This window comes from Numenius arquata, chromosome 7 (assembly GCF_964106895.1).
Source record: "Numenius arquata chromosome 7, bNumArq3.hap1.1, whole genome shotgun sequence".
Classification (NCBI taxonomy): Eukaryota; Metazoa; Chordata; class Aves; order Charadriiformes; family Scolopacidae; genus Numenius; species Numenius arquata.
In genome coordinates, this window is record NC_133582.1 from 41,468,045 (window position 1) to 41,494,113 (window position 26,069).

The following is a 26,069-nucleotide window of genomic DNA, read 5'->3' on the forward strand; positions in this document are numbered from 1 at the left end:
CGCAGCGGCGAGGCCGGGGGGGGGGGGGCGGTTGGTGGCGCGGCGCAGGCGGCGGGCGCGGCCCCCGCCTCAGCTGCGGGCGGCGGGATGGCCGCTCCCGCTTCCCCTGGCCCCCTCCGCCACCGCACACACCTTGCCCGCACGGGCGCGGCGGCGGGCCGCCCCCCTCCCGCCACACACACCCCCCCCCCCCGCTGTCAGTCGCACCACCTACCCCACAGGCCGCCGCCGCCGCCGGTCCGGCGCACGCCGCCACGCAGCGCCGCGCACGGCCACGGCTGCCCCGCGCGGCGCCGCGCCCCATCCGGCCCCGCCGCACCGGGGAGCCCGCGCCCGGCAGCGGCACGGCCACCACTCCTCCTCCTCCCCCCCCCCCTCACCCTCCTTCCTCCCGCTCCCGCCCGCCCTCCTCCGCCGCCCCTTACGCTGATCTCGGCGAGGAGGTGGGGCGGCCGCCGGGAGGAACCAGGAAGTGAGGGGAAGGCAGCGGCGGGGCGGGGAAGCGGGGCAGGGGCGCGCTGCCTGCCGCCGCCGGGGCATCGCCGGCCCGCGGGCGGGCACCGGTGCCCGTTTGCATATCGGGTGTATGGCGTTACAGTCGGGTTTTGTGAGGGGAAAAATCACCTTTTTAGGATAGTTTTTTAAATTTTTATTTTATTTTATTTTTTTACACGGTGCTCGCACGGCGGCAGGTGTGTGGGGGGGTTCAGCCGGTTCGCTCAGCGCTCCCCGTTCCGAGGCGGCCGCTTCCAGCGCGAATGGCGGGGTGCAAACCGAATTCCCGGTGGTTTCCCCCCCCCAGGCCGGCTTTATTTCAGCCAACGTACACCATCCATTGTCCCATCAGGGTAGAAGAAAAGACGTTGCTTTGCCCTCATTAAAAAAACAAAACAAAACACACCCATCATCCTTTTTGCCCGATAACCTTCACCCTTTCCTTGTGTTGGAGGCAGGAATTTGAATACGAACGTGCTAAAGAAGCGCTCTAAAGAGCGAGGGTTTGCCTGCTGCCATCCCTGAGGAAAAACGAGCCATACCTGGGCTTTTCTGGCCTTTGGAAAACCGCTGTCGGAGCGCGAACAAGATTCTCCAACTGGGCCTCTGGGCTATGCAAGGATTTGACTCACATTTGGTAGGCTGGGATGGCAGAGGGTGGGGGAAAAGAAAAAAATAAAAAAATAGAAAAAAAAAAGAAAAAAATAGTGAAAAAGAATAAAAATCACTCCTTCCTTGCGATTGGAACTGTTGGCTGCTGTGGGCTCACCTGCAAGATGGGCAGGACATCATCTTCCCATGTTCCCTGCGGGAATCATGGGGTGCACCTGCAGTAAGGCTTCATTTCAGATGAGGAATTCGCTTCCACAAGGGACCTTCCAGTTTCTCCTTACCGGAGTCTGGCTCACGCCGCTGAATGCAAGGACACGAGAACCACGCCATGGGTCAGACAGAGGGTCTATCCATGCTGGATGGCAGCACTATTTAGGGAGAATGTGCCTTTGCCTGGCACTCCCTGGCCCTGGAAGGAGGGTCAGGAGCAAGGGGGAGCTGCCCGAGCCTCGGCTCCCAGCTCAGCCGGGCTTCACCGCTGGCTCTTCCAGCTGAGCAGCAGTCAGCGATCCACCCCCACCCAGCAATCGCAGCGTGCAGGAACTGGGCTCTTTCTGGGGGTGCACCCCACAACTGCATCCGCTCTGCTCCTGCTGCCTGCTAACGGGGCCAGACCAGCGCTAGCCCAAAGTTAAACCTCCCCAAAAGTCTCTCACTCTTCCGGCGTGCTCCCACTGCATCATGCCGCCTGCTCGGGTAGGCACAGTCAGAAACGCTCTCTGCATCTGACTGAGCGCAAATTCCTGGGAACGCCCGGAGAAATTCTGGCAGCGTGGCGCGTTATTCCCGTAAGCCATGTGTCATCCTTACCCAAGTCAGCGTGAAGCCAGGTAGCAACTTTTAACATCATTTGAGAATTATACGCGAGAGCTGTGCAAAAGAAGTGCGAGGCTTACAACATTAACCACATGGTTGTTATGAAACTTTCCATTAAGGCGGTCAAAAAAAAAAAACCAAACAAAAACAAACCCAACCAACCTGTAATTATTGTTTTTATATATTATATGAGTTTTTAATTATGTTTCCCATGCTCCTTTCCCAGGGATACCTGGCACAGGACCAACCACGCTCTCCCTGAGGAGAGTATTTGGTTCCTTCCCTGCTCCTGCACCAACCTGCCCTGTTGCGCCAAACGTTGCTCGGAACCCTTTTCTGAGGTAAAAAAACAAACAAACAAACCAACCAACCAACCAACCCACCCCAAAAAAGCCCTCTGTCTTTCCTCATTTTTCTTGCGGGGTTTACCGCTAACGCCAGCTCTCCCCGAGCACAGGGGTATTTTCACACCCTCCCTCAGGAGCGCTTACCGGGGCACCGAAGGCGGGCGCTGCCCCTTATGGTTTTTACCACAGGCGTCAGCTTCTCGGAGGGGGCGCTTTGGTGCTCGGTAGGCCCCGCTCTTCTGTGGGCAGCGTCACGGCTGGCACACCCCGCGTCGCCCGTGTGAAGGGGGGAGACCCCAACCATAGCTCCCCGCTCGGAGCTGCCGATACGGCGACCCCAACAGCCGTTACGGCACCATCAGCGCTTTCCCGCCTTCGGGGGGAGGGCAGTGCGCAGGCGCAGGGCCCGCCCCGCCCTGCGTCGGGCGTCACGTGAGGCCGTTGCCAGTGGCGGCGACGCGTGGGCGCCGGAAGCGGAAGAGCGGCGGCGGCCAGCGGTGGGAGGCATGGCGTCTGTGGTCCTGAGCGAGCCGGAGAAGCTCTACATCGTCCATGGTGTCCAGGTAGCGGTGGCGGGTGCTTTGCGGGAGCGCCGCTAGGCTGGGGCGGCGTGGAGGCAGCAGTCTCGCCCCTGAGGAGCAGGAAGTCATTCGGGCCTGCTCGGTTCGGGCCAGTCGTGACTGTGGCCCATGGCAGTGTTGCCCTGTGAAGCGTGGGGCAGGGCCCTTCCCCTTGCTCCTTATGGGCAGATATGGAGCGGGAACGAGTTACGGGGTAGGGTGGGGAGGAGGGAGGGAGCTTTCCATTGCCTGGTGTCTCTGGGGTAGTAATCATAGAACTATAGAATCATAGAGTCATCTAGGTTGGAAGGGACCTTCAAGATCATCTAGTCCAACCATCAACCTAACTCTGACAAAAAAACCATCTCTAAACCGTGTCCCCCAGCCTCATGTCAACACGTCTTCTGAACATAGAATGGTTTGGCTTGGAAAGGACCTTTAAGATCATCTAGTCCCAACCCCCCTGCCGTGAGCAGGGACATCTCCCTTTAGACCTCATTGCTCCAAGCCCTATCCAGCCTGGCTTTGAACACCTCCAGGGATGGGGCATCCACAACTTGTCTGGGCAACCTGTTCCACTGTCTCACCACCCTCATAGTGAAAAATTTCTTCCTAATATCTAATCTAAACCTACTTTCTAAACCGTTCAAGCATACTGGGAACGGAGCAGCAAAACAGAAAGCAGGTTGAGAACAGGATATAGATTTGGTTTTTTTCATTTCTTGTCCTCTTCCCCTCTTCTCTCGCTCTTTCTCAAGTTTTTGCCATTCCATAGAGTTTTGGCCTGTCACTAAGCTAAGGAACAGTGAGTGGACCAAGGAGGACAAGTGAAGGATGTCTGGGGAGAAATGCCAAAGATAAAAGGACTGTGCTTTCTGCAAAATACAGAAACCATTCAGCTGCAGAGAAAACTACTTTTATGGGGATGAGCTGTATAGTATCTGAGGGTGCATAAACAGATGAAAGCATTTGGAAGGCCAGCGGGTCATTTTTGTCTGCTGGATCCTAATTACATATATAGGAGTACAAAACTTGAGTATCCCAAGAAAGATTCATGTTGTGTTAGGTAAAGTACCTTTTAAAGCCAAGACCTTTACACTTTTGTAGTCTGAAGCTTTCTGTTGAAACATGGATGGAAGTAGCGCAGGAGCTCAGGTCTGTCTGCCAAGAGCTTGTTGCAAGCTCTAGGTAAAGGAGAGGTGAATGGAGAAGTACAGTTGGTTCTGTTGTACTCGTAAGTGAAAGTTAGTGATAAAACTGGGAGCTGGTGCTTTTATATTAATTTTACTGTTGTGTTTGGCATAGGAAAAGGAAACCTTAAAATCACAGATTCTTCTTTTACTTTAGATTACTGATTCCCTTAAGCACAATATATTGATTGTTGTTCTTAGGAGGACCTTCGTGTAGATGGTCGTGGCTGCGAAGACTACAGATGTGCAGAAGTAGAAACAGATGTTGTATCAAACACAAGTGGATCTGCAAGAGTAAAGCTGGTAGGTAAATATCTTAGGGGATCACGTACCTTGCTGATAAAACTTCTGTGCTATGTGGCTAGTTTTAACATAATCTGAGGCTCTTTGTAGACGGGTGGGTGGATGTAATAAAATGTGTGTATATATAGCACCAACTGAAAGTATGGATTAAGGAAATAATGAAAGGATGTGCAATTCATTCAGGCTGGCTTAACCTACTTGATCTAGATTTACTGTGAAGTACCTGAAAAGCCTTCCACCTGAACTATTCTACCGTTTAATCTTGAAAAAAATGAAATTGCTGTTGTGCCTAATCACTGGAAAAAGTAATTCTGTTCCTTTAGGGTGAAGCAGAACTACTTCTGGCATGTGTTGACTGTGAAGAAGAGCAATATACTGTGCAATATTATAAAGGTTCTGCAGATGTAGCTGTTTCCAAACCTAAATGCTAGAAAAAGTCATGGATATGAAAAGTGTCTTTTTAACCTAGAGAAAGCTAGCATGTATGGCAATTATTTGAAGAAAATTCTTAGGCTTAACAAAGGAAAGGCCTTTCCTTTTTTAAAAAAAAACCACCGTAATGTGTTTTTAAGTTCACTGTGATAGAGTGATGGGTGCAGATAACTGAAAGGTAGAAATATCAGCTTACCATAGACATTTAAATTAAACCACTAGTTTTGTGAATATAGTTCTAATTGTGTGATGTGTTTTGTTTTAACAGGGACACACTGATATCTTGGTAGGTGTAAAAGCTGAAATGGGGACACCAAAGTTGGAGAAACCAGATGAAGGTTACCTGGAATTCTTTGTTGACTGGTTAGTACACTAGAAGAGAAGGAAATAGATCTAATACTTGGAATAAATGACTAATCAGATCTTAACATTCTTCTGAAGTTTATACCTTCATTCCACTAACCTCCCATAAGGGTCTGAGTAATAGAAACAAGTTATTCTACTGTTTCAATAGGGTCAAACCTTCAGAAACTTTCTGTTGGTTCTGCAGACCCCAAATAAGCAAAACAATAGGAATTAAAGAATGAAATTGGGTTTAAAAACAAAAATTCCAAATTGCATAGCATCACTGCAGCTGGAAAAGAATAGTGGTTCAATTGCACATGACTTTATGACTACAATGTCAGTTGTCTTTTTGACAGTGATAGAACAGAAAAAACTCTCCTTCAAAAATGTAGGATTCCAGAAGAAAATTGACTGATACAGATTGTCCTTTAACTGTATCTAAAGAGTTTTGCTTACTTTGCCTTTGAAAGCAGTGGAAAAAGTTTGAAGTGTGTTTTGTGTAAAAAGTTTGTTTAAAAAAAAAAATCCTCACTGTAAACTTTAGATGCAGAAGTTAATTAGAAAATTTTGTTACCATGTTTATTGGTGAATCAGTATTTCATTAACTAAAATGGCATTTGGTTTTATTCCTGACTTTGTGCTGCAAATGGACTATTGTTTATCCTTACAGTCTTCATAGTGCTTGAACTATCGAGGAAGCTAGAAGAAAACTGGGAGCTCTTGTTTTCAGGTGGCTCTGAGATAGCATGAATAATCTCAATGTTATTCCGGACTGTCTGCTGTCTGAAACTACCGTACCCATATCTTGCAGACTTCCTAAAACTGTTCTTTGTGAAATAATGTGCTTTGGAAACCTCTCATAAAAGCCTTGGCACTGTCAAGTTAGCTGTTTTGCCTGTGACCTTTTTTAAATTTTTATTGAAAACCAAAAAATGTTGCTACTCTGACATTAAGCCAATATACTGTTAGTAAAGCTGAGGTAGGAGAGGTACTAAGTGCTTATCTGTTAATCTTTCTGACCTAACTGGCTATACCTGCCTTAACGTTTGTATCTCTCTCACAATATGCAGCCTTTTCTAAGACTGCCTCTGTACATCACAATGTACTAGTTAACCGTGGAAACTTGTAGTTTGTAGAGGGAGGGACTCAGCAATGAATTAATGATCATTAATTTGATTACTGTTCAAATAATTTGATTACTGTTCAAAAAATACCAAACAGGAAGATGGTCTTCTCAAATGTGGTCCTGCTATTACAGGGTATCTGATTTTGACTACTTTATAAAACTTGTGTCTGGAATATCCTAAGTAGTACCCGCTTTGTTCTGGTGATTTCTATATGAAGAAAGTCCAATGACAGCAGGGACTTTTCCTTATTAAAACAAATGATCTGTGGGGATGTTGCAATTCTGTGACACTTATTTCATATGCAAATAAAAGTTAGAAAAACAAAGTCATTAGATTAATGTTAGGTTGCATTTTCTGACTTTTAATCTCTGCTTCATAAGAAGGTGGGAGGGAGATGTGCAGCAATATTGCACAAAATGGATCTTGTCAGTTCTAGAAATAGGTAATCTTTACTTTCTGTGACAACACAGACCAAAACCTAAATTTTCAAGAAGGGTGTTCACTTCTGGCATGCTTATGCCACCAGGGAAAGGTGACCTCTAACTTCTAGAAAGATCCAAAAGAGAAAATGTGAAGTGGGAGCAGCTTGTTCTCTGCAAAGGGAAATGAGATGCTGTCAGTACTCAGATGCTTTTCCAAGCTGCCACTGGGTGGTGGTAGCTGAGCATGGTTTGATACACTGCATCTCGTAGTGAAGTTCCTGTGTGTTCCGCTTGGCTTTTGTGTTGTTGAAGCTAATAATAAAAACTCAGACTGCAGTGTTTGCTATCTTAAAATGCTTATATCCTGAAACTTTCATGGTTTCTCATACTGCTGGAAATAATCAGTTGCTGCATCATGTATATAATTCTGGGCCCCAAAATTCCATTTCTTTTCATTCTCCTGAGTCCTTATCCTGGAATCTGAGAGGCTCATTCAGTCTCATTTTGAGACAGACTTTAATGCTAGTCTCTGGAAGAGATTACTTTTGGGGTACTGATTTGTGATACTAGAAATTAAATTATCGTAGGAAGGTCCACGTTCTGTGTGATGTCCTCACTGCCAGTCAGCACTGGAGAAGACACTCATCCTGGTCATTGATGTTGAAAGGCTGCTGTATCTGCTTTTCTCATGCTTGAGTTTTGGGATTGTTCTAATACTAACTTGTTCAGGTTTGTTTTTTTTTATGGGAGTTTGTTTTTTGACTGAAGCAAAGATTTATAATTTTCAAAGTATAAAAAAAATAAAAAAACAGACAGATCTGAATTCTTTAAACGCATTAGATTTTGTTCATGAAATTAGGGAAGCAAGGAATATATTTGTCCAAGTCTCGCCATCTGTTCCTCCACTTTGAAGTCCAGACATGCTTTTGTTCCAGCTGGAAGAGAGGGCCTGTTTCATTGGGGCCTGTATGGAAGGCTGGATCAGATATGATCTCAAATATTATAGATGGAAATCAGTTCTCCAAATCATAAGAGATGACAGTATTGCAGAACAGCCACAGCAGGTGATCCTCAGATACTGTTATGTTGGGTTTTCTGGGGAAAATGTTAACTTAAACAAATCTCAGTGCGATCACTAAAGATATCGCTTGAATGATGGTCGCAGGAAAGGACCTGTTCTCCCTCTCTCTTCCCTACTACCATAAACCCATTATCATGGCAACTGCTCTTTGCAGAGGCAAGAGGCAAACTAATGAGTTTTGAAAGAATGAAATGTTTTTACAGTTTTTTATGGTACTTCCTCCATTAAAGATGGAGGTATTTAAAAGATGGGTAGGCATAGTGCTTAGAGACATGGTTTAGTGATGGTTTTTATCAGAGTTAGGTTGATGGTTGGACTAGATGGTCTTAAAGGTCCCTTCCAACCTAGAACATTTTATGATTCTATGTAGTGGATTTAGCTTGGTTTTCAAAGAGAAACAACATCTGATGCTTGAGTAAAAACTGTTTCAAACTCAATAAGCAGATGTTCTTTCCAATGTGAAGTGCAGTGACAGCTCCTGACCAGGCAAAGACCTGAATCAGTAAATCCATATTGGTAGAGTTGCCAGTTTGACTAGACTAAATCCAAACCCTTGTTAGCCCAATTATTTGTAGGATCATGAGCTTGACTATCATTATAATCATGTTAACACAGGTAGAAAGCATCTGGACCTAAATTCAGGTCTATCTATTTCTGGGACTACCTTGGCAGTCCAGATGTGTCATAAACATGGTACCTTTTGGCTGCTTTCTGGAAGAATGGAATATTAGTGAGGTGGTTAACTTACTGCCGATTCTAAAACAGTGAAATCTGCCTTCTTGTTTTAAATGATTCTATGTTTCTTTTGGTGGAAGAATAGTAATCTGGTATTGGTTCCTTGAAGTAAATACAGCTTTAGGTGAAGAATATCCTCTGTGTAATGAAGTCCTTGTATACCAGGAAAAATATCTGTAAACTTTTATTTAATTAGCTGTTTTATCTCTTGTTACAATTACTTACATTGTAGATTATAGTATATTAATGGCCTAAGCAACGGATGGGAAGTACTTAGCTACTGTGAGAGAGAGGTTTTGACTGGTAACAGCAAGGGTTTTGAAAGTTGAGATCTGTGGTACAAACCTCATTATGCTTCAGGAGTCTTAATTGTTATGCAATGTGACACTGAAGGGGCTTTGAAAGTCTTTAAAATTACATTCTGTTCAGGTGCAGAAATTCTGTGCTCTACTTGGCCACTGCTAAGTTCTTTCTACGCTCCGTAAACCAAGCTTTTGGGCATTTTCTTTTATTAGTGTGCTGGACACCCCTTTTTTTCAAATTTTACGCTGTGTAAAGTACTACAATAGTCTGAGCATTGGGTGGCAGTATTTACCATATAGTTATAATAGTACCCTTCTAACATTACATTTTATTTCACTTCGATTACAAGGAATTGAAGTGTTAAAACAAAAATGGAATTAACATGCAATGAAACTTGCAATGATATTCCAGTTGAGTCTTACGTTCTTCTTACTCTCTGTAAAAGACAGTGGCCATTTATAATTAAAAATTACAACATTTGATAAACCTTCATGTTTAGAAATAATAACGAGGTATAGACTGAGGTTTGTGTACTTCTTTTCAACTTACCATGGGAATTGTAGTACTCGTATAACCATACTTTAAACAGAATGGTTTAAACAAAATGATCTAGTTAACTTGTGTGAAAGCTGCTTCCATGGATAAGTGCTTGTTTAATGCAACATAAAGACCTGACTCAGCATATTTCCAGAATTAAGTTATTCTTAGATATGGTCCTATCTTATAAAATTGCTGTCTAAAATTAACACAACTGTGAATAATATTATATCACACTTGGAGTGCTTATTTATGTGTAAATGTAGTTTGGAAGCGTAGATCAGTGCTTGATTGGCAGTAATTTATTTTTTTTTAAGCATGTATAGTGCTGTCTGGTTATAGAAGCAGCAAATAACTTCTGTGAAATTCAGTAGCTCCTCCTGGTATTCCTGGTATTTTCATCAGTTCTGCAGAAGAACAAGTTGGGTGAATTACTGTAGGGTAAGGATTTCCCTTACAGGTGCTGCAGTTTTGTTGATACAGCTTATTTGATGATTTAAGTCATACCTAGGTAATGTGGATCTTTAGTTGTTGCTTTTTTAAAGGTGAAGGGATTATGTTCCAAGACTTTGTTTTTGGCTGTATCTTTGCAATCCTGTGGTGTTCCTGCTGGAAGAGCTAAGAGTTTGTATCATCATGTAAACACAAACGACATGAGAAATTGGCACTGCGAGGTGTCCAGGCAGGAGAATACAAGGCTTTGCTATTGTATATTTTCAACATATCGGACTGCTTCTGTGGAACCACCTGCTTTCTGTGTTTTGTAATGAGAAATTAATTTGGGGGAGGTCTGACTACTTTATTTAAAAGCAAGATCTGCAATGTGTGCTATGGGTCCAGGGCTTGAGAATGCTCTTGCCCTCTCTATAAACCAGAGGTTGGGTTCAGAATATTTGTTATTTTACTGTGTAGGCATCTCTGGACATTTCTGCTCTATTTTATTATGACTTGGAGGTGGGGTTTTTTTTATTTGTTTGTTCGTGGTTGTGTTTTGGGTTGGTTTGGGGTTTTTTTTTGGTAAGCCTTTCTTCGTTCATTGTTAGAATGTGCTTCTTAGCTGTGTGCAAAGCCTCAGCCCCCAAGGACTGTATGGTTGGACTCGGTGATCTCAGAGGTCCTTTCCAACCATGACAATTCTGTGATTCTGTGACTTTCTCGCATGACTGCTCATAACCAAAGTTTGTTATGTTGGAATCAGGGAAGTGAAGACCACACACTTTTGTCGGGTCCCTTCTGGAAAAAATGTTCTTTAGTTGCTGCTCTCCATAAGCTGCAGTTGCTGAAAATAATGAGCTGCTGTCTGTAAGTGACTTGATAGCAGAGAGTACACTCAGTAAAGAAATTACCAATTAAGGTCAGGCAGTCATGTCACTTTAAAAAAAAATGCGTATTCTACTTGTCATATCATCACATCTTTCTCTTCTTAGTCACTCTCTTATCTTATTAATTTAACATTCAACTCTAACAGGCTGTCTTGTTAGCTGTTCTGAACTTGGTACAGATTCCTCTCACTTTTTTATTTTTGAAAGGGTTGAGATGATAGAAGATGAGAGTGCTTAAGAAATAATCCCTGAGAGAATTCATCAACTTTAATATTGTAACTTCAGAACTGAAGATAGTAGTGGAATTTAATTAGTATCAGAGTTTGTAGCAAAATGTAGGTATATTGTCTGCATCAAGATGTTTTCTTATGCAAAATGGAAATAATTTCTTTACAGATAGGATGCTTATTCATGTAAAAATAAAACCTTAGATATTTCTAATGCTTTATATTTAAGAAATGTTCTTTGGGTATTGGCTGCTTCAGAAGTGAAAGTATTTTTTCTTTCTTTATCTAGTTCTGCAAATGCTACTCCTGAATTTGAAGGCCGTGGAGGAGAAGAACTTGGCACAGAGATAGCAAATACACTCTACAGAGTATTTAGCAGTGAGAGCAGTGTAGACTTGAAATCACTTTGTATTAATCCCAGAGAGCACTGCTGGGTTCTCTATGTTGATGTATTGGTAAGTAAGGAATTGAAAACCAAGATTCAAGGAGGTTTTTCAAGGTTCTGACTGACTTAGCATAACCATGTTCTATTTTCCTATTAAAAAAAGCTTCTCATAATGTGATATAGTGCTTCATAGCATGGATGGCCATTTTCTTGTGAATCTACCTATAATAGTTAATCACTACTTCCAACTTGCTCTTTTTCTACTCTTCTTGATGCTGCTGCTCCACTGCAGAGCTAATGAAACACTGAATGCTCCAGATCTGTCTCAGATAGAAATCAATGGCCTTATACTGGCAAGGAAATTGCCACTAGGATGGCTGAATTTTTTTCCTTGCTAGATATAACACCAAATGTATCATTCTAATGATTGTAAATTAGTATGGGTGTACATTAGCCCTAACATAACTGTCCATCCTGTCTGCCTCTGCGCTATTATCAGTACTAGTTCAGTAAAGTAAAATAGAAACTTTTCTGGCAAAAGTTAAATTTGGCCTAGGCGCTTTTTGATGACAGTTGTATACATTTATTGAATGTAGAAGACAAATTGAATAATTGTTCCCGTTAAAAAAATGGAAACTCAATTTTATGCATATAAGTCTTGTGCATACAACAGCTCAATTTCCAAACTGTGTTGTATTTAAAGCACTCTGTCATGGGAATTTAATAGAAGTCTGTGAGTCAAACTCTCTTGAGCATTATTTCCGATTCTGATTGGTCCAAAGTTGAGTTTCTATTTGTCGGATTTGTAACTGAAAATATGTTGAGGGATCTTACTCACAGGAATCCATTAATATCTATGAAGTGATTTGCAAAACGTTAACCGGTATTGCCAAAAAAAAGAAAAAATAGAGTTTTGTTACACAAAACAGGGACATTCAGACTAAGACCTAAATAAATGTGAAAATTAGTCCATTAGGTGTTTAAAAAGCAGTGGCATTAGCCTAATTATAGTAGATACGGTACATAGCGTGACTTAGTCCACATACAGAATGATCAAATATGTACCACTGCTGAGTGCTTTTACAGTCCTAGTCACCAGCTTATTGGAGCTTGGCATAGTTTAATAAAGAATGAAATGTTAGTTCTGAGAAATCCCACTGGGGCCTTTAGTTACTAGGTAATTACAAGCAGAGGTGCAGAATATTAAATGTTGTGCTTATTTAAGCAATGTACTGCTTAGCATTACGTAAACACTGCATAAACAAAGACTTTCATGGAGCCGAATGCTGCAGAAGTAGTTCTGTATAGCTTTTGTATGAGGTATAACTGGTCATTATTTGATTCCTGCACAAATTTGTCGATTGTCCACAGCTATGGAGGAAAACAGCCTTGGCTTTTTTATGCTACTAGGTTGCATCAGAATTATGAATGTCAAGACCTGTGTTTTGTGATTAATTTTACGTTTAGCTTTGCTTACAGTCCCAAGTCTTCTGTTGAAGATTCATAATTAGGACTCTAATCTTGATGAGTGTTTTTAACGTCATTCTGCAGGAATTTTGTGTGTGAGCCATTGAAGAGCTGCTGGTATAGTTAGAACAAGATACTTTTTTTTCTTATTCTGTTACTCCCTCTTTTCTTTGTTTTTTTTCCCCACCCCAGGCCTCTGTATTTTCACATTTTTGAGGTATTTGTACTATTTTCTAAGTAGATGTATCTCACATGTGATGGTTTATACTTGATGCTTACAGGTTTTCCTGAAGCTGCTCTTGCTGAATCATTCCTATAGACCTCTATTTTAATAGTCCATGGTGGAAGTATGACACTTGTGCTAGTACAAGATACTTCAGGTCATATTATTCATCACTTGAGGGAAGCAGATTCTAAATATAATTACAATGCTTATTGGGAGTCCTTTGTATGATGTTTTCCTTCAGAATTCCTGGAAATTGTTCACATTAGTATTTGTGTTGCATAGTTAAGTTGGAGGGAAAATAAACCTTAAATCTGTTGTGAGCCTGAAACTACTGGTACCTTGTGGTCTGGTGGGAAATTCCTTGTCTTCAGGTCTCTCATTCCAAAAGACAAAAAACCCAGAAAGAATATTATGAACTGGGAGATACTCTATTGCTATGTCATTTAGCCATGCGCATCTTGATCGAAGCATCTATATTCAGCTCCTATGTGTAAACAAAATTTGAGATAGGCAACCTCAAAAGAGAAAATAGTGTGTTTTGCATAGTCATGCGGCTTATCACTTCAGAACATCTCTCAAACATTTTTCTGGTGGTCACTGTACTTGGGAGGTGTTATAATTGTGTGCAGTCAGACTAGAAAGAAAATAATTTCAACTATACACGCTACAGATATGCAGACATGGACACACAGATATGTGTTAAAGGCCAAGAATATATACCTTGCGCTTTGAAAATACGTGCATTCTTGCTTAATAATAGAAGGTGTTCAGCTTCCAAAGAGTAGCTCATGAATGTGGAGGTACCCTGTACTGCAAAACTATAAGCCTGTTCTCACCCGCTCTGTCTTTCCCTCCATTTCTTTCCCCATCAAAGTCGCTTATGTCAGAAATAAGCTTTTAGGCATTTTTGAGGGTGTTTTTGATACATGTGTAGCCTTCTTCACATAATTTGCCCCAGCAGCCTGCAGTGCTGAGGAAGGAGAATCAAAGCGTGCCATCTCGTTTCATTCCCGACCCGTTCACAGAACATGGTGTGTTGCGGGGGGTACATTAGTTTCTGTTGAAATTTTAGCAATTCACTACTGAGTATCCCTCAGAGGATTTCCTCATCTTTTCTATTTCCCTCCAGTTTGTTAAAAAAAACCAACAAGCAGCACCTTAGAAATCTGTCCTTCTGGAGGAAAATCTTTGAATAAGGCAAGGTCTACAATGTTTTCTCTTTTTTTCCACCCCCAGTAACTTTTTCATTTGCACATCAGTAAATAAAAATAAGTCCTTCCTTTCTAAACACTCCTTTGCTTCCCGTGATGCACAGTTGTGCAGACTTTCAAAGTCCTTAAAAAAAAAAAATAATGTGGGGGGTGATCTCAGTACAAGAGGCTTCAGCTGAGAAGAGAGTGTTCATCTCTTCCTGCGGGAATTGTTGTACCATTCTTGATACAGGCTTTGTTCCTGTAGGTGCCACTGTAACACAGATAAGGCTTTAAAACAGCAGCCCAAACGTAAGCCTAGCAACAGTACAGGCACATCCCATTATTGTGTTTTAATAACAAAGATATTGTGGGGCTTATTGTGTTATCCAGTAAAATCCAATAACGACTGAATGTGGCAAGTTAACCTCTCTGTATCCAGCAGCTGCTTGCAAAGAAATAATTTGATCGCCTTTGTATTTAGCCTTCTACCCCAACTTTTTGTCATTCTTTTTACACAGTTAAGTCTGTCTTCATAAAAATAAACTCTCTTTGCAGAAGATCTGATTTATGATTTGCTCCCAGTGCGGGAGTTTATCTCATTCTTAAATGGATTTTGAAGAACAATCAATGCAATCACTGTTGCAAAACTGGTTTTTCTCTCATCATACAGCATAGATTGATGTAATGGAGAAGCACCCGTATGTTCTTGCTGAAGTAGTTTCAGATGCTTGCTGGGGATGTGTGTGTTCATAAAACAGTACTGGCAGCTCAGAGTAGGGCTTCTCAAGAGCTAACACTAGGCTATGGACAAATATATCTTTTAGTTGTCTGTCAACCTATAGAAGGGGTTATGGGAGCCCCACCTTTCTATATAGTATGCAGTGCTGTTCTCCTGATCTTCATGGGAAGAAACTAAGCTAGATTCCCTCCACACACTTTAATTCAAATGATAGCATCATCAGCAAGTAGACTTTGACATCGGGATTTCCTTAGACAAACCTGCTAATGACTCCTTTTCCATAAAGAACGAGAATAAATCATGATGTTCTTTCATAACTATACCTTTTCATACCATGGTTTGGGTGACAGTTTGTGTTGCTTCTTGGAAAACAATTCTACTGGTTGGGTTTGTCCAGCTGTTATTTTAAAAAGACTCCCCTTTGAAATAGAGAATATAGAGAATGGACTGGCTTGATTTAACACTAAAGAATTAATATGGTGAGTTTATAAAAAGTGTTCTGGTCGTAGTCTAGTTCAGAGCCTTAACAGGAGAAGAGTAAAAACAGCGGTGGTTTCATTTCTATGCTATTAAATTTTATCATTAATTGTATTATGAAATGCATTAACTCTTCTATTTTGCATGTATAATACAGTTAACTGAAATCTGAAATTCCTATCTGTTTTTTATTTTCATAGATAGGCTTTAAAGACAACTTTGTTTTTTAAAAACCTGTTCCGTTTCTTAATTTTCTGCTGTTTCACGTAGATCTAAGTAAAATAAAGACTTGGTTTAAAGGCACTAGCCTGATTTTCTTTTAAAGAGATTCTTTTTTTCTTCGCCAGTTACTGGAATGTGGTGGCAACCTGCTTGATGCAATCTCTATCGCAGTGAAGGCAGCTCTCTTTAATACAAGGTAAAGCACAGATCTCATTTCATGTGAGTGGAAGTGACATGGGAAGTGAAAAAGAAGTACTCTCTGGGAGCTAAGCATTTTAATGCTTAATTATGCAAATAAGAAATATCCAAGGCAACTTGCATTCAGATGCAAGGCAGTCCATTTGTACGCAAGTAACATGAACTAATGATTTTTAAATCAGTTTCTAATAATCAAGTGTCGTATTGCGTTATATGTACAATCAGGCTCAATATAACTTTTGTTCTGTAGCTAGATCCAGAAAAAAATTGTCTTGACCATATGGTTTTGTTGCAAGTAGTTAGAGACCTTTGTGTTGATGCCTTGCGGGCTTAAAATAAGAAGTATTTACTGATACGCGGTGCTCCTGAATAAGAAGCCCTCTGTCAGTGTGACTACTGATTTGTAACTAGCCCTGTTTTCCCACTTCTGATGTTCATTCTTTCTCATTAACTGTTAGCCTAGAGTTCTTTTTAAAGTTAAGAGGAAGAACTGGTGGTGAGAGATTGTGGAGAGGGGGAGATGATGCGTCTTTAAAAGAACTTTGCCTCATGCATTTTAATTCAAAGAATGGAAGAACAAAATCTAGTAGAATGAATGATGCAAGTGCTGTGTGTGTGTTTTAATGATAACATTCAATAATATTTTTTCCAATGTTTTTACCTTCTTAATCTACAGAGGAAAGGGAATACAGAGTTTTGTAGCACCCTTGAGAAAGAAACTAGTGAATGGTTTTGCTAAAAAACTTATGTAGCAAAAGTAGCTGGAAGAGGTGCAAAAGTTAGACTCTTAGAGGCATAAATGTTCGGAAAGTGGATCTCAAATTGGTTTTCAGCTGTAAATTAGAGATGCTAACGTCACTGGCGTAGTTCTGGCTTATTCATCAGGGAATCGGCACACACTACTAAAGCTGGAGAAGTAAGTGCAAAAAGAAGATGAAAATACACTTCTGAAGACAGGCGGTATATCAGGATATAAACACTTTAAAGGGGAGTAAGGGGAGAATCCATCTAAGACTACAACTTGTATATATTGCTGAGAAATTTAATCAAGTTCTCAACAGTAGCTTTTAACAGTAGATTGGTTTTGGAGCATTAAGAAATACTGTTACAAATGTAATGGCTCACAAAAGAGTCGACAGTACACTAAAGGGAGGAAATCCCCATGTCTGTGTGTGTGAGATGCCAGGATGCTAAAGTCATAGAGTTAAAAAAGTTGCTCCCATGTGAGTTGTTTTGCAAATCCAAGGCTCATACTTTATTTACAAGATAACTAGGTCTTATTTCATCTGGAATCCTAGTTCTGAAAGAAGATCATATAAAAAGTAATTTAAATAATTAATTAAAATCTGTTGCTTTGGGAACATGGGCAACATGGAGAGTATAATTGTTTTAATGATTCTGCTTTATTTTTATTCTTCTGAAAACTGTATCTTTTATATAACGTTTAATATATGGGCAAGCATCCACAGTCTTGTGGAAGTTGGAGATCAAATCAAAACGCAGTACAGTATGACATAATTCAGAGCCTGTTGATTTTTAACCTGTGAAAACACTTGTCTATTGATTTGAGCGGGGAATGCTGGTATGTCTCATCTCGTACAAGCTCAGAAAGTCAAGAGGTGAAATTCAAAGTGAAAACCTGTTGTCCTCATTCACTGTTCCTCTCCCTTTCCTTTGATACCTACTAAGTTTTCTTTGGATTGACACAAGGTTGTTAGAGTAACTCCCCGCTCTTCATAAAATATTATTGTCCCAGCAAGACAAGATGTCAGTTTGAAGGTCACTTCAGATTAAGTGTTCTGAACTTTGCTTGGCATGTGTGTCCCTCTTTAAGTCTTACTTGCCTTTCATAATCTGTTTACAACCAGGTTTTTGTTGTAAGTGTTTTCAGGTCTTTGTCAGCCTTGACTGCAGCCTTGGAACGAAGAACAGGGAGCTCAAGCTGCTGTTTTGTCTTTGAAGCTACAAATTTTTAGATGTTCAAATAGGTGTTTGAAAACCTCAGCTTCATCCTTAAAATCTTGCTCTAACCATTTTTATAATAGCTGTGGACAAGTTTTTCTTTAGCGCTAAGTAAATGCAAACTGTAACTGAAGGAATTTTGCACAAGAATTACGGGATTTAGATCCTTTGTGTGTCTGACCTGACTCATCGCATCCCCTTCAGGCATGGAACAATAACAATATGACTGTTTTAGGGGGAGCATTTAGTCCTTGGAGTTTTGTATTGTTCGTTATATTCGAAAAGCTATATTAAGATAGTGTGCAAAAGATAGCAGGTATCAAACTTGCTTCTTAACTGTGTTTTCAAGGTGCTTAAGGCTGGATCTATCCATGATTGATGTACAGACTGCAAAACATGCAAGTAGCTTCTGTGTCAGGACTTAGTATTAAACTTGATCCTGTGGAATGTGCCTATTTGCAACCAAGACAACAGAAACTAGGCAAGTTATAAAAGCTACAGAGGTTATAACACAATAGCCTTGAAGATGTCGTAGGTTTTTTTGCTGGGCGGCACAGTAGAGACAGAACTGATGCCTGCTTGCAAGGGTAGAACTGGTTTTGCAGTTGGGAAGTCTGGGTCTGCAGCACACAGAAAAGAGCATTGTTCGTTATGTGACTAAGTCCTGCTGTACAGATTTCTGCCCTGATTAGTTGCAGGAATCGAAACAGAAAAATAAAAGTTGCAAAGTAAACATGTACAGCTAGTTCTTAAGATAAATCTTCATAAGCCGGTGAGGAAATCTGCAGTTTTCTGGAAATGCTTTTTGTGCTACACTCTTTTTGCCTAGTTTTTCTGTGTATACACCCCCTTTTTATGCAACTATGATGCCTGTGCCTGATCAGCTATCTTTTTGCCTCTGCAGTAGTTCTAATGTTTGCTTCTCTCATCTGTTCTTGGCCAAAACAGCTCTTTGCAAGGATTTTGCAGGTATTAACTCTGGCAACTTTTTCTTGCAGACCAAACATTGCTCTGGTTTCATAGCTATTTTAGGACGGAATTAAAAATTGCTTCATCTCACAGATTTTCTTGAAATCTTTGTTCCTTTTTAAGCACTGCTCTGGCACATAGACTTTTTGTCTAGGCTGTTGTCTGGTGTTCTCCATTGTCCTGTGTAGTCACCTTGTGACTTTATTCCATCAATTTTTAATGGCATATTTTTAACTTGAAAACAGGCTTTAAAATACATTTCCAATGATTTGTTATGTAACACTGCAAAGCATTTTGAGTTTCGTGTCAGGAAAAAGTACACATCGTAGTTGCTACTGAAAGTTTTACTTTTAGCTTGGCTCAGGCCAATGTTGTTGTAGGGAATTTGTTCTCACTGAGGCAGAGTTAGCTGTTGTGAAGTACTTGCATCTAGGACTCTTAGCCACAAATAACTAAAATACTCTTCCAGGGAACAATAAAAATCACTTTGCGTTGGTGGGGGGAAACTTCAATAAATCAGTCCCTATCTCCTCCTTTTTTAAAAGAGATTTTGTACAGAAGCATAAAAGAATGTAACCTCCAGAGTCTAGTTATAAAACACAACGCTACTGTAAAAGTACTAATATAAAAACAGATTGCGGTTACATTCTACATGGTTGCTGAAGTTAGCTTTCTAGGGAAGGGAAGTTTTGACATATTTTATGTTTTCAAGTGCAAATGTGTAAAAGTGAGAGCAGTATGGTTGAGCTGTGTGTAGGTTGTACTGGCTGGTGAAGCAAAATCTCTCAGTGAGCATTCCATCCTGGTGGGCACCTGGATAAACAAGAGCATATAAGACACTGAGGTTTTTGACGTCTTGAGATACCATCTTCTACTAAATTGTTTTAAATGACTATTCATTGTGCTAAGAAAGCTGCATTAAATCATCCTCTAAAACTCCCATTAAATGACTGTAACAAGTACAATATATGTATCACTGATAAGGAGCCTGTCTAGCTCATCCGTGAGAAAGCTTGTCGCTCACAATGGAGAAGAAAGCATTTCTTGGATTTTTTTTCTCCCTGGTGGTTGCTTTTGTGTATCTGTCTTTAGAATAGTAGTCTTCTGGATTCTTGAAGAATGAGAATATCTTCCCAATCTTCCTATCTTGCTAAAGAGAAAGTATTTTACTAATGTCATCTTCTTCCTTTACCCCAAATCTCCTTAGTGTCATTCTTTCCTGAATGGCTTTACTACTTGTGTTTGCTACTGGTGTCACAGCTTTGCCAAGCAATACAATTGCCGTAATTCTGACAACTTCAGTGTTAGCTGCAAGATTGTGAACCACAGTGCAAAAAGATTCAGTCTTGGTTACTGGTAATTTCTCTCCTGTATATCCAGACAGATGTACAAAGAATTGTTCAGAATTGCATTGTGCAAGTTCCAAAAGAATCTCTCCCCATATATTAGTGTAAAAACCAGTTCAGATTCTAACAGTTTGAATTATGTAAATATGATGGTCTTATCCTAAATATCTTCCCACTTACAATATTTTCTTCCTAGTCTCAGTGAGTGAGGTGTTAATGCTTCAATAACTTTATGGATTTTTTCCTAAACATTTAGCCTCATTTAGAGGAACGGGCGCTCCTTGGAGTTGAGGACACCTGTATTTGTTATCTGTTCTAGCAATGATTTTGTTTCCACAGAATTCCCAAAGTGCGTGTTCTGGAGGATGAAGAAGGTTCTAAAGAGATTGAGCTGTCTGATGACCCTTATGATTGTATTCGACTTAACGTGGATGATGTGCCTTGCATCGTCACACTAAGCAAAGTGAGCCTGACAAATTTCTGACCTTCTACCTAGACACTTCAGTTTCTATTAACTTCAACTGCCATTTCTTTTTTCCCTAGAGATAAAACTTGTGTTACAGAAATGGTCAATGTCCACTGTGTATATATTTGTTTATGCCTGGCCTCCTAATTAAGAAGAACTTTTACAGAATAACGGTTTTTTCCCACCTCTGACTTGTGGATTTCCACTCGATGCATTTTAAAATGCATCCTGCATGCAGAAGAGTCATTTACTGTTTTTCCTCTACTCCTCGCTCAACATCCAGAGCAGCAGACACTTTAGCATGTTAAAACAAGCGGGTATTGTTGTGAGGCACAGAGGTTGTGTGATCTGCCTAGAATTACACAATAAGTATTTGTTGCTGGCACAGAATTCTCTTTTCCTGACTGCAATACTGTCCTTTCCTTTCAAACAAGTTTTTGTTTTCCTTTTCCATATATAACCCACAACTAACGCAGTTGATTTGATGGATGCTGCATTTCCCAATGCAAGAGTTAGTGATTTGCTTAGTTACCCAGAAGTTTGTCTGACCTATCTTTTAAATGAGTTTCATAAATAGTAGAAATGTCACCACTGAAGTGGGGACCCACCTGAGTCTTGGCGTGTGCAATTTTCACCTAGTGAGGAGGAAAGTCCCTCATTGAATTTGGCGGGAAAGGGGAATCTGAACTTTCATATAGTTAAAAGGATGGTCAGAGAGGAAAGCAGTGTGAAATAATGACATGCTTATCCCACCTCTGCTACATATGCACACATAATTTGGGGTCAGAGGCTGTCTAAGTACTGTGCTGTTAAGTCAGTCGCATGATATTAGGATGGGAGGCTGTAGAGAGCCAACAAAGCTGCTACTCACAGTTTAACTTCTTAATAAAGACCTGCAAACTAATACGTCGTTTTGTTGCTAACCTATAGATTGGATATAGGCATGTGGTGGATGCTACCCTTCAGGAAGAAGCTTGTTCTTTGGCCAGCCTTCTTATTTCTGTGACCAGTAAAGGCGCCCTTACTTCTATGAAGAAAGTGGGGAAAGGCAGCCTTGATCCTGAGAGTATTTTTGAAATGATGGAGGTAAGGAGTTTGGAGCCATTAGTGACAATACTGAATGATACTGGATGAACTGGAACTTGAGTATGTGAAAAGCAGCAGTAAGGACTTTAAGAGCAGAGACCCTGATGCTTTTATTACGTGCACAAGGGACTTGCTGAAGGTCCCAGACAGTTCCTTTGAAACAGAATCTGGATATGAATGGAAGTTACCTAAAACTTTTTAGATGCCTGAAATGTATAGTATTCGCAGTTGTTTCAGTCAAGTACCTCACAGCTGTAAGGCTCTAAAGCTTGTTGATAAACTTTGATAGTATTTTTAGAGAACTATGTTCCCTCTTTCATTGTTTCCCTTAAAGACTGAAAGAGCAAAACTTCTAACATGGTAAAGTCCCTATAGAAGTAGAGATGGTGCCTTTGAATTGCTAGCGCATGGTGTTCTAGCACAACTCATTTGTTTTGTGATAAGCTTGCTGTTCTTGTTTTACTGTTGTTTTTCTTTGCTCCATTATTGTGTTTCTGATCTGGCCCTTCTCCATGAAAATACTAGTGTCTGGGTGTTGTTCACATCCCCATAAAAATTCCATTTTAAACCTTTCTTCAGGCTCTTCTTAAAACTGTCTTCCAGTATAAATTCTCCTGACTGGGTTTGGCCTTGAGCACGAGACAGAACTGGGTTTTGAACTTGGAGTCAGAATGAAAAATACTTCCAACTGGCTCTCTTTCCTAGAGATCTAGAGCTAATTTCAGCACGGCTGTAGTTAGGAATGCAGAACTTGGAGCCAAGTTTGAAAACACTTGGTCTCAACTGGAAATTCTCTGCTGCGTATATATGGCACTTCACTGTTTAATGATGTCGATCCAGAGTGCTAATCTTGGTGGTACTTGTGGTACAGAGAGGTCACTTATCCCCCTTATCATCTGTGTAGATGTACAGAGGGGCGTTATCTCTAACTTGGCATGCTAAAGAAACCAGACTTCCTATGGACATCTGATGTGTCTTCCTTGATGGGTTTTGAGTTCAGTTCTAACCGTCATAGAAGACTTGAGATTTTGAGTCTAGGTCTGCTAAAAAGATGGCTGCTTAAGTTAGGTATAGGTTCATGGTAGAAGCTGGCCCATGAGCAATTTATTTGCAGAAAGCTTTGATCAGAGCTTCTATTTTGTTCAGATTTTGCTCTACATTGAGCCCTAAATAGGAAATGAACTTCTGCAGTTCCACTATATAGCCTGCCCCCAAAGGCTCTGCTTGGGATTATATCATGCTCACCTTAACACTAATCAGAGATGCAAATGGCAGGTAACCATGGGATATCTTCAAACTGTCCTACTCGGCTTAAGAGCTTTAGTGGACTTGTCCCTGCTTGTTGGTGCAAGGAGTTAAGAGCTTCAGCTGATCACCCAGCAAGTTGTACTGTCTCTCACTTCCTTTGGAAGAAGTCTTCCCTCCCGGGTGGTGAGCAGTTTGAAGAAGTGAGGGATAAAGCTGATGAGAAGAAACCATGATGTTTTCTGTTTGGACCTGCCTCAAACTCAGCAGCCTGATGAGGATACCAAGAAAAACAGAAAGGCCTGGGAATGTCCAATGGAGGAGCTGCATAACCCTTGCTTGACACCTCCATTCCCTTATGATTTGGCTGCAGATCAGAGGGTGTTCAGTTTTCCCTGCCTGGTAGACAACAGATGTTCCTAGGACATATCTCTTAGGAAGGCAGCTTCATGGGAAAGTTTTGGGAAGCTGCCAGCATGAGGCTTTTTTTACTGAGTTTATGATGCTATCCATAAGAGAGGCAAGCAGGAATAAGATGGCAGCAGTGTTGTGTGCTATGTCAATACCAAGGCTCTGCACAGTTCCCATTTGCTTTGACCTGGTGTGAGTGATGTTGTCCTACATTTGAGGAGAAGAATGTGTGGAGAGGATATCACCCCTCAGGACTCCAGATGCTGCTGTGATCTTTGTCCCAGTGCAAAGCTGTAACAATTCTTGTGTGTGCCCCCCTTTATTGACAGCTACCCTGCTGCCTCAAAGCTCTTCCCAGATTTCCTTTGGTCCTACGGGCCATATTCTGTCACCTGGTCCTTCAATTAGAAATGTACCTTATTTTAAGGTTTGTGTACCCACGGTGTTGGCAGTTGTCAACAACAGGTGAAAGAGAGCTTTGTGCTCAACTGTATGGCAGGCCATAGCCATCGTTGCATAGATCAGGAGCTAATCAACTCAGTTTAATATAATCTGTCTTTGGCTCTTTAGGGACAGGTGGCCTCTCTTCATCTCTCTGTGGAGTCAGTATTTCAGGTCACTCAGAGAAACCCTAGGACAGTTCTAATAGTCACCACTACCCTAAGATCCCTATTTCAGCATTCTTAAATGTTTCCCTGTCGTGCAGCTTCCACAGTAAAATTGTGCATGTGGGAAGAGCAGAGGCTGGTATCGGAGCTAATCCTGGTGGTTTTCCACTTCTGGAGTTTATTTCTATAAAGAAAACGGGCTGTTAACTCCTTTAAGGTCCTTGGACAGTACAGAATTGCATGTTATAATGAAGAATCTGCCCACAAACTGATTTGGTTATGCAGCCAGTGTGCGTTTTGGGCTTCTCTGGCCACATGACAGGGTCTAAATTCAGTCTGCTGATTCTGAGCACATTCAGAAGAGTTTACTGAACTTTGGGTTAGTAAGCTGTTTTGCTGGTCAGATACCTCTTGTCCTCTGGCAGCTACCATATTCCTTCATATTGTGTGTGCTGGCTAATTTCAATGTGCGCTCGTGCCTGATGGAAAGTTAATTTGTATTCCTGGGTGATCCAGTGCCACGCAGATCTGGTGCTCATGGTCACGGAATGCTTCTCTGATGAATGGGAGCGCTGCCTTTACGTGTACATTTTTCCAAAACTTAATCCAATTAAAATGAAACTTCCACCACCATTTTTCTTAAAAGCATGTTTGTGTTATACCAGCTGTTGTATATTAATCATTAAAGGGAAAATATTTGTCAAAAGGAAGTGTTCCATGAGAATTGTCTTCCTGTTAATAAGCATATGTCTCAGATTTGTTTTGCTTTCTTTGCATTGCAGACGGGAAAAAGAGTAGGCAAGTCATTGCACGTAGCCCTTCAGAAGATTTTGGATGAAGAAGAGAGTTTGGGGACCTCGCGGCAGAAAGTTGGATTTCTAGGATGAGTTTTTATTAAATGTTCAAAACTGGTTTTAATTGATTGTGCAATCTTGTCACTTTGTATATAGAAAAAGGTTATTTTTTGTTCCAGTACCTTTATCCTTCTGGCTGAGAGACTTTTAAAATGTTACTAAGCATAAAGAAAGCTACAGTTAAATGCGAGCAAGCAAATTTGAGATGCTTTCCATATGGGTAACTGTCAGCACCTAGGAAGTGCACTAGCGGCAATTGATGCAGTTGCCTGGGAAGTGCTTGAGTCTGTTTTCAAGAGCCACTGGTGTAGGTTCCGCTTAATTCTGTTTGCATGTGCTCCACTTCTGCAGACCAGCTGCTGCGTTCAAGGGTGTGTATGGGGGTGTCCTCGGTACAGCGTAAGCCAGGTTTTGGGCCTCTTGAAATTTTTTATTTGGTTCACCAGACAGATGAGAACAGCACTTTGTGGAATTCTTCCTTTAAATTATCTTACTTTTCTTTGAGTAAAATGTGGTTAGATTTTACTATAAATACGTGGTCCGAAGTTTCTAATTCATATTTTAAACTGAGATTTCTTTGCTTACAAGAACTCTGCCTGTCCCTTTTGCCAACAGGTACAACAGTAACCTAGCCAAAACCTTACATGGTGGCTGAGGAGAAGGGGCATGGCTAAGGTAGAAGGGAAAATAAGTTAATTTTTTTGGAGTTTGATAATTCAGCCACTACTGTAATGAGCAGGCAGGTTTAAAAACATAAAAAATTGTCCTACCAAATTTGCCCAAGATATCTATTTTGAAGATGTGGGATTTTTTTTTAGTACCTTAAGTAATAGGTATATTATGATAGTGCTACCTAGTAATACAGGCAAGAAGTGAGAATGATTATATATATATATATCATCTTTAATTACTCCAGTGGAGTTATACAATGTGAAGCAAAGACTAACCTGACCTCAGCTTTACAGTAGCTGTGATCCATTCCTTGCCATGAAAAGCTACTTGTAAGAATATAGAAAGAAAACTGAAGGGAGAAAAAACATTTACAATACCTTAGACTTAACCACAGGCAATTTTTGTTTGGTCACGTATTGTTTAATGTTTCAGAAAATGGTTCATCTAAATGAGGATTGTGAGTCTTAAACCACAGATGTTGTCTGAATAGCTGTTGCCTGTTTTATTACAGATTTGTAGTTGGAAACCAAAAGGCTGCCCAGAGTTACTTCCAGGGTGAATTTTGTAACATGGTAATAATAGAGTATTTCTGCATAGCCTTCCAGCTGAAGGATCTCCAAGCGTTTTGCAAGTTACATCATTTAAGATGCTTCTTGTACCCTGTCCAGATCCCTTTAATTTCAAATAGG

General features: G+C 40.9%; 1 protein-coding gene across 3 annotated transcripts; it reads left to right on the forward strand.

Annotated features, from left to right (window-relative positions):
- The first annotated feature begins 514 nt into the window (after window positions 1–514).
- On the forward strand, window positions 515–25,237 carry EXOSC7 (exosome component 7). 3 transcript variants are annotated; one of them, XM_074150631.1, is made up of 9 exons: window positions 515–557; window positions 2,775–2,833; window positions 4,222–4,323; window positions 5,024–5,118; window positions 11,144–11,309; window positions 15,689–15,759; window positions 20,378–20,501; window positions 21,435–21,590; window positions 24,637–25,237. In XM_074150631.1, the coding sequence occupies exons 2-9, from the start codon at window positions 2,777–2,779 to the stop codon at window positions 24,739–24,741; spliced, it is 876 nt and encodes a 291-aa protein (XP_074006732.1). In that variant the 5' UTR covers window positions 515–557; window positions 2,775–2,776; the 3' UTR covers window positions 24,742–25,237. The 3 variants fall into 3 exon arrangements, with proteins under 3 accessions (XP_074006732.1, XP_074006730.1, XP_074006731.1); XM_074150629.1 differs by lacking the exon at window positions 515–557 and having other exon boundaries at window positions 2,732–2,833; XM_074150630.1 differs by lacking the exons at window positions 515–557; window positions 21,435–21,590 and having other exon boundaries at window positions 2,732–2,833; window positions 24,637–24,770.
- Window positions 25,238–26,069: the final 832 nt, after the last annotated feature.

Bases quoted from the DNA above. Each gene is read 5' to 3' on its own strand.
- EXOSC7 (XM_074150631.1), top strand. From the start codon at position 2,777: ATGGCGTCTGTGGTCCTGAGCGAGCCGGAGAAGCTCTACATCGTCCAT. The intron at 2,834-4,221 runs GTAGCGGTGGCG...TGTTGTTCTTAG, and splicing joins ACATCGTCCATGGTGTCCAG to GAGGACCTTCGTGTAGATGG. The intron at 5,119-11,143 runs GTTAGTACACTA...TTCTTTATCTAG, and splicing joins CTGGAATTCTTTGTTGACTG to TTCTGCAAATGCTACTCCTG.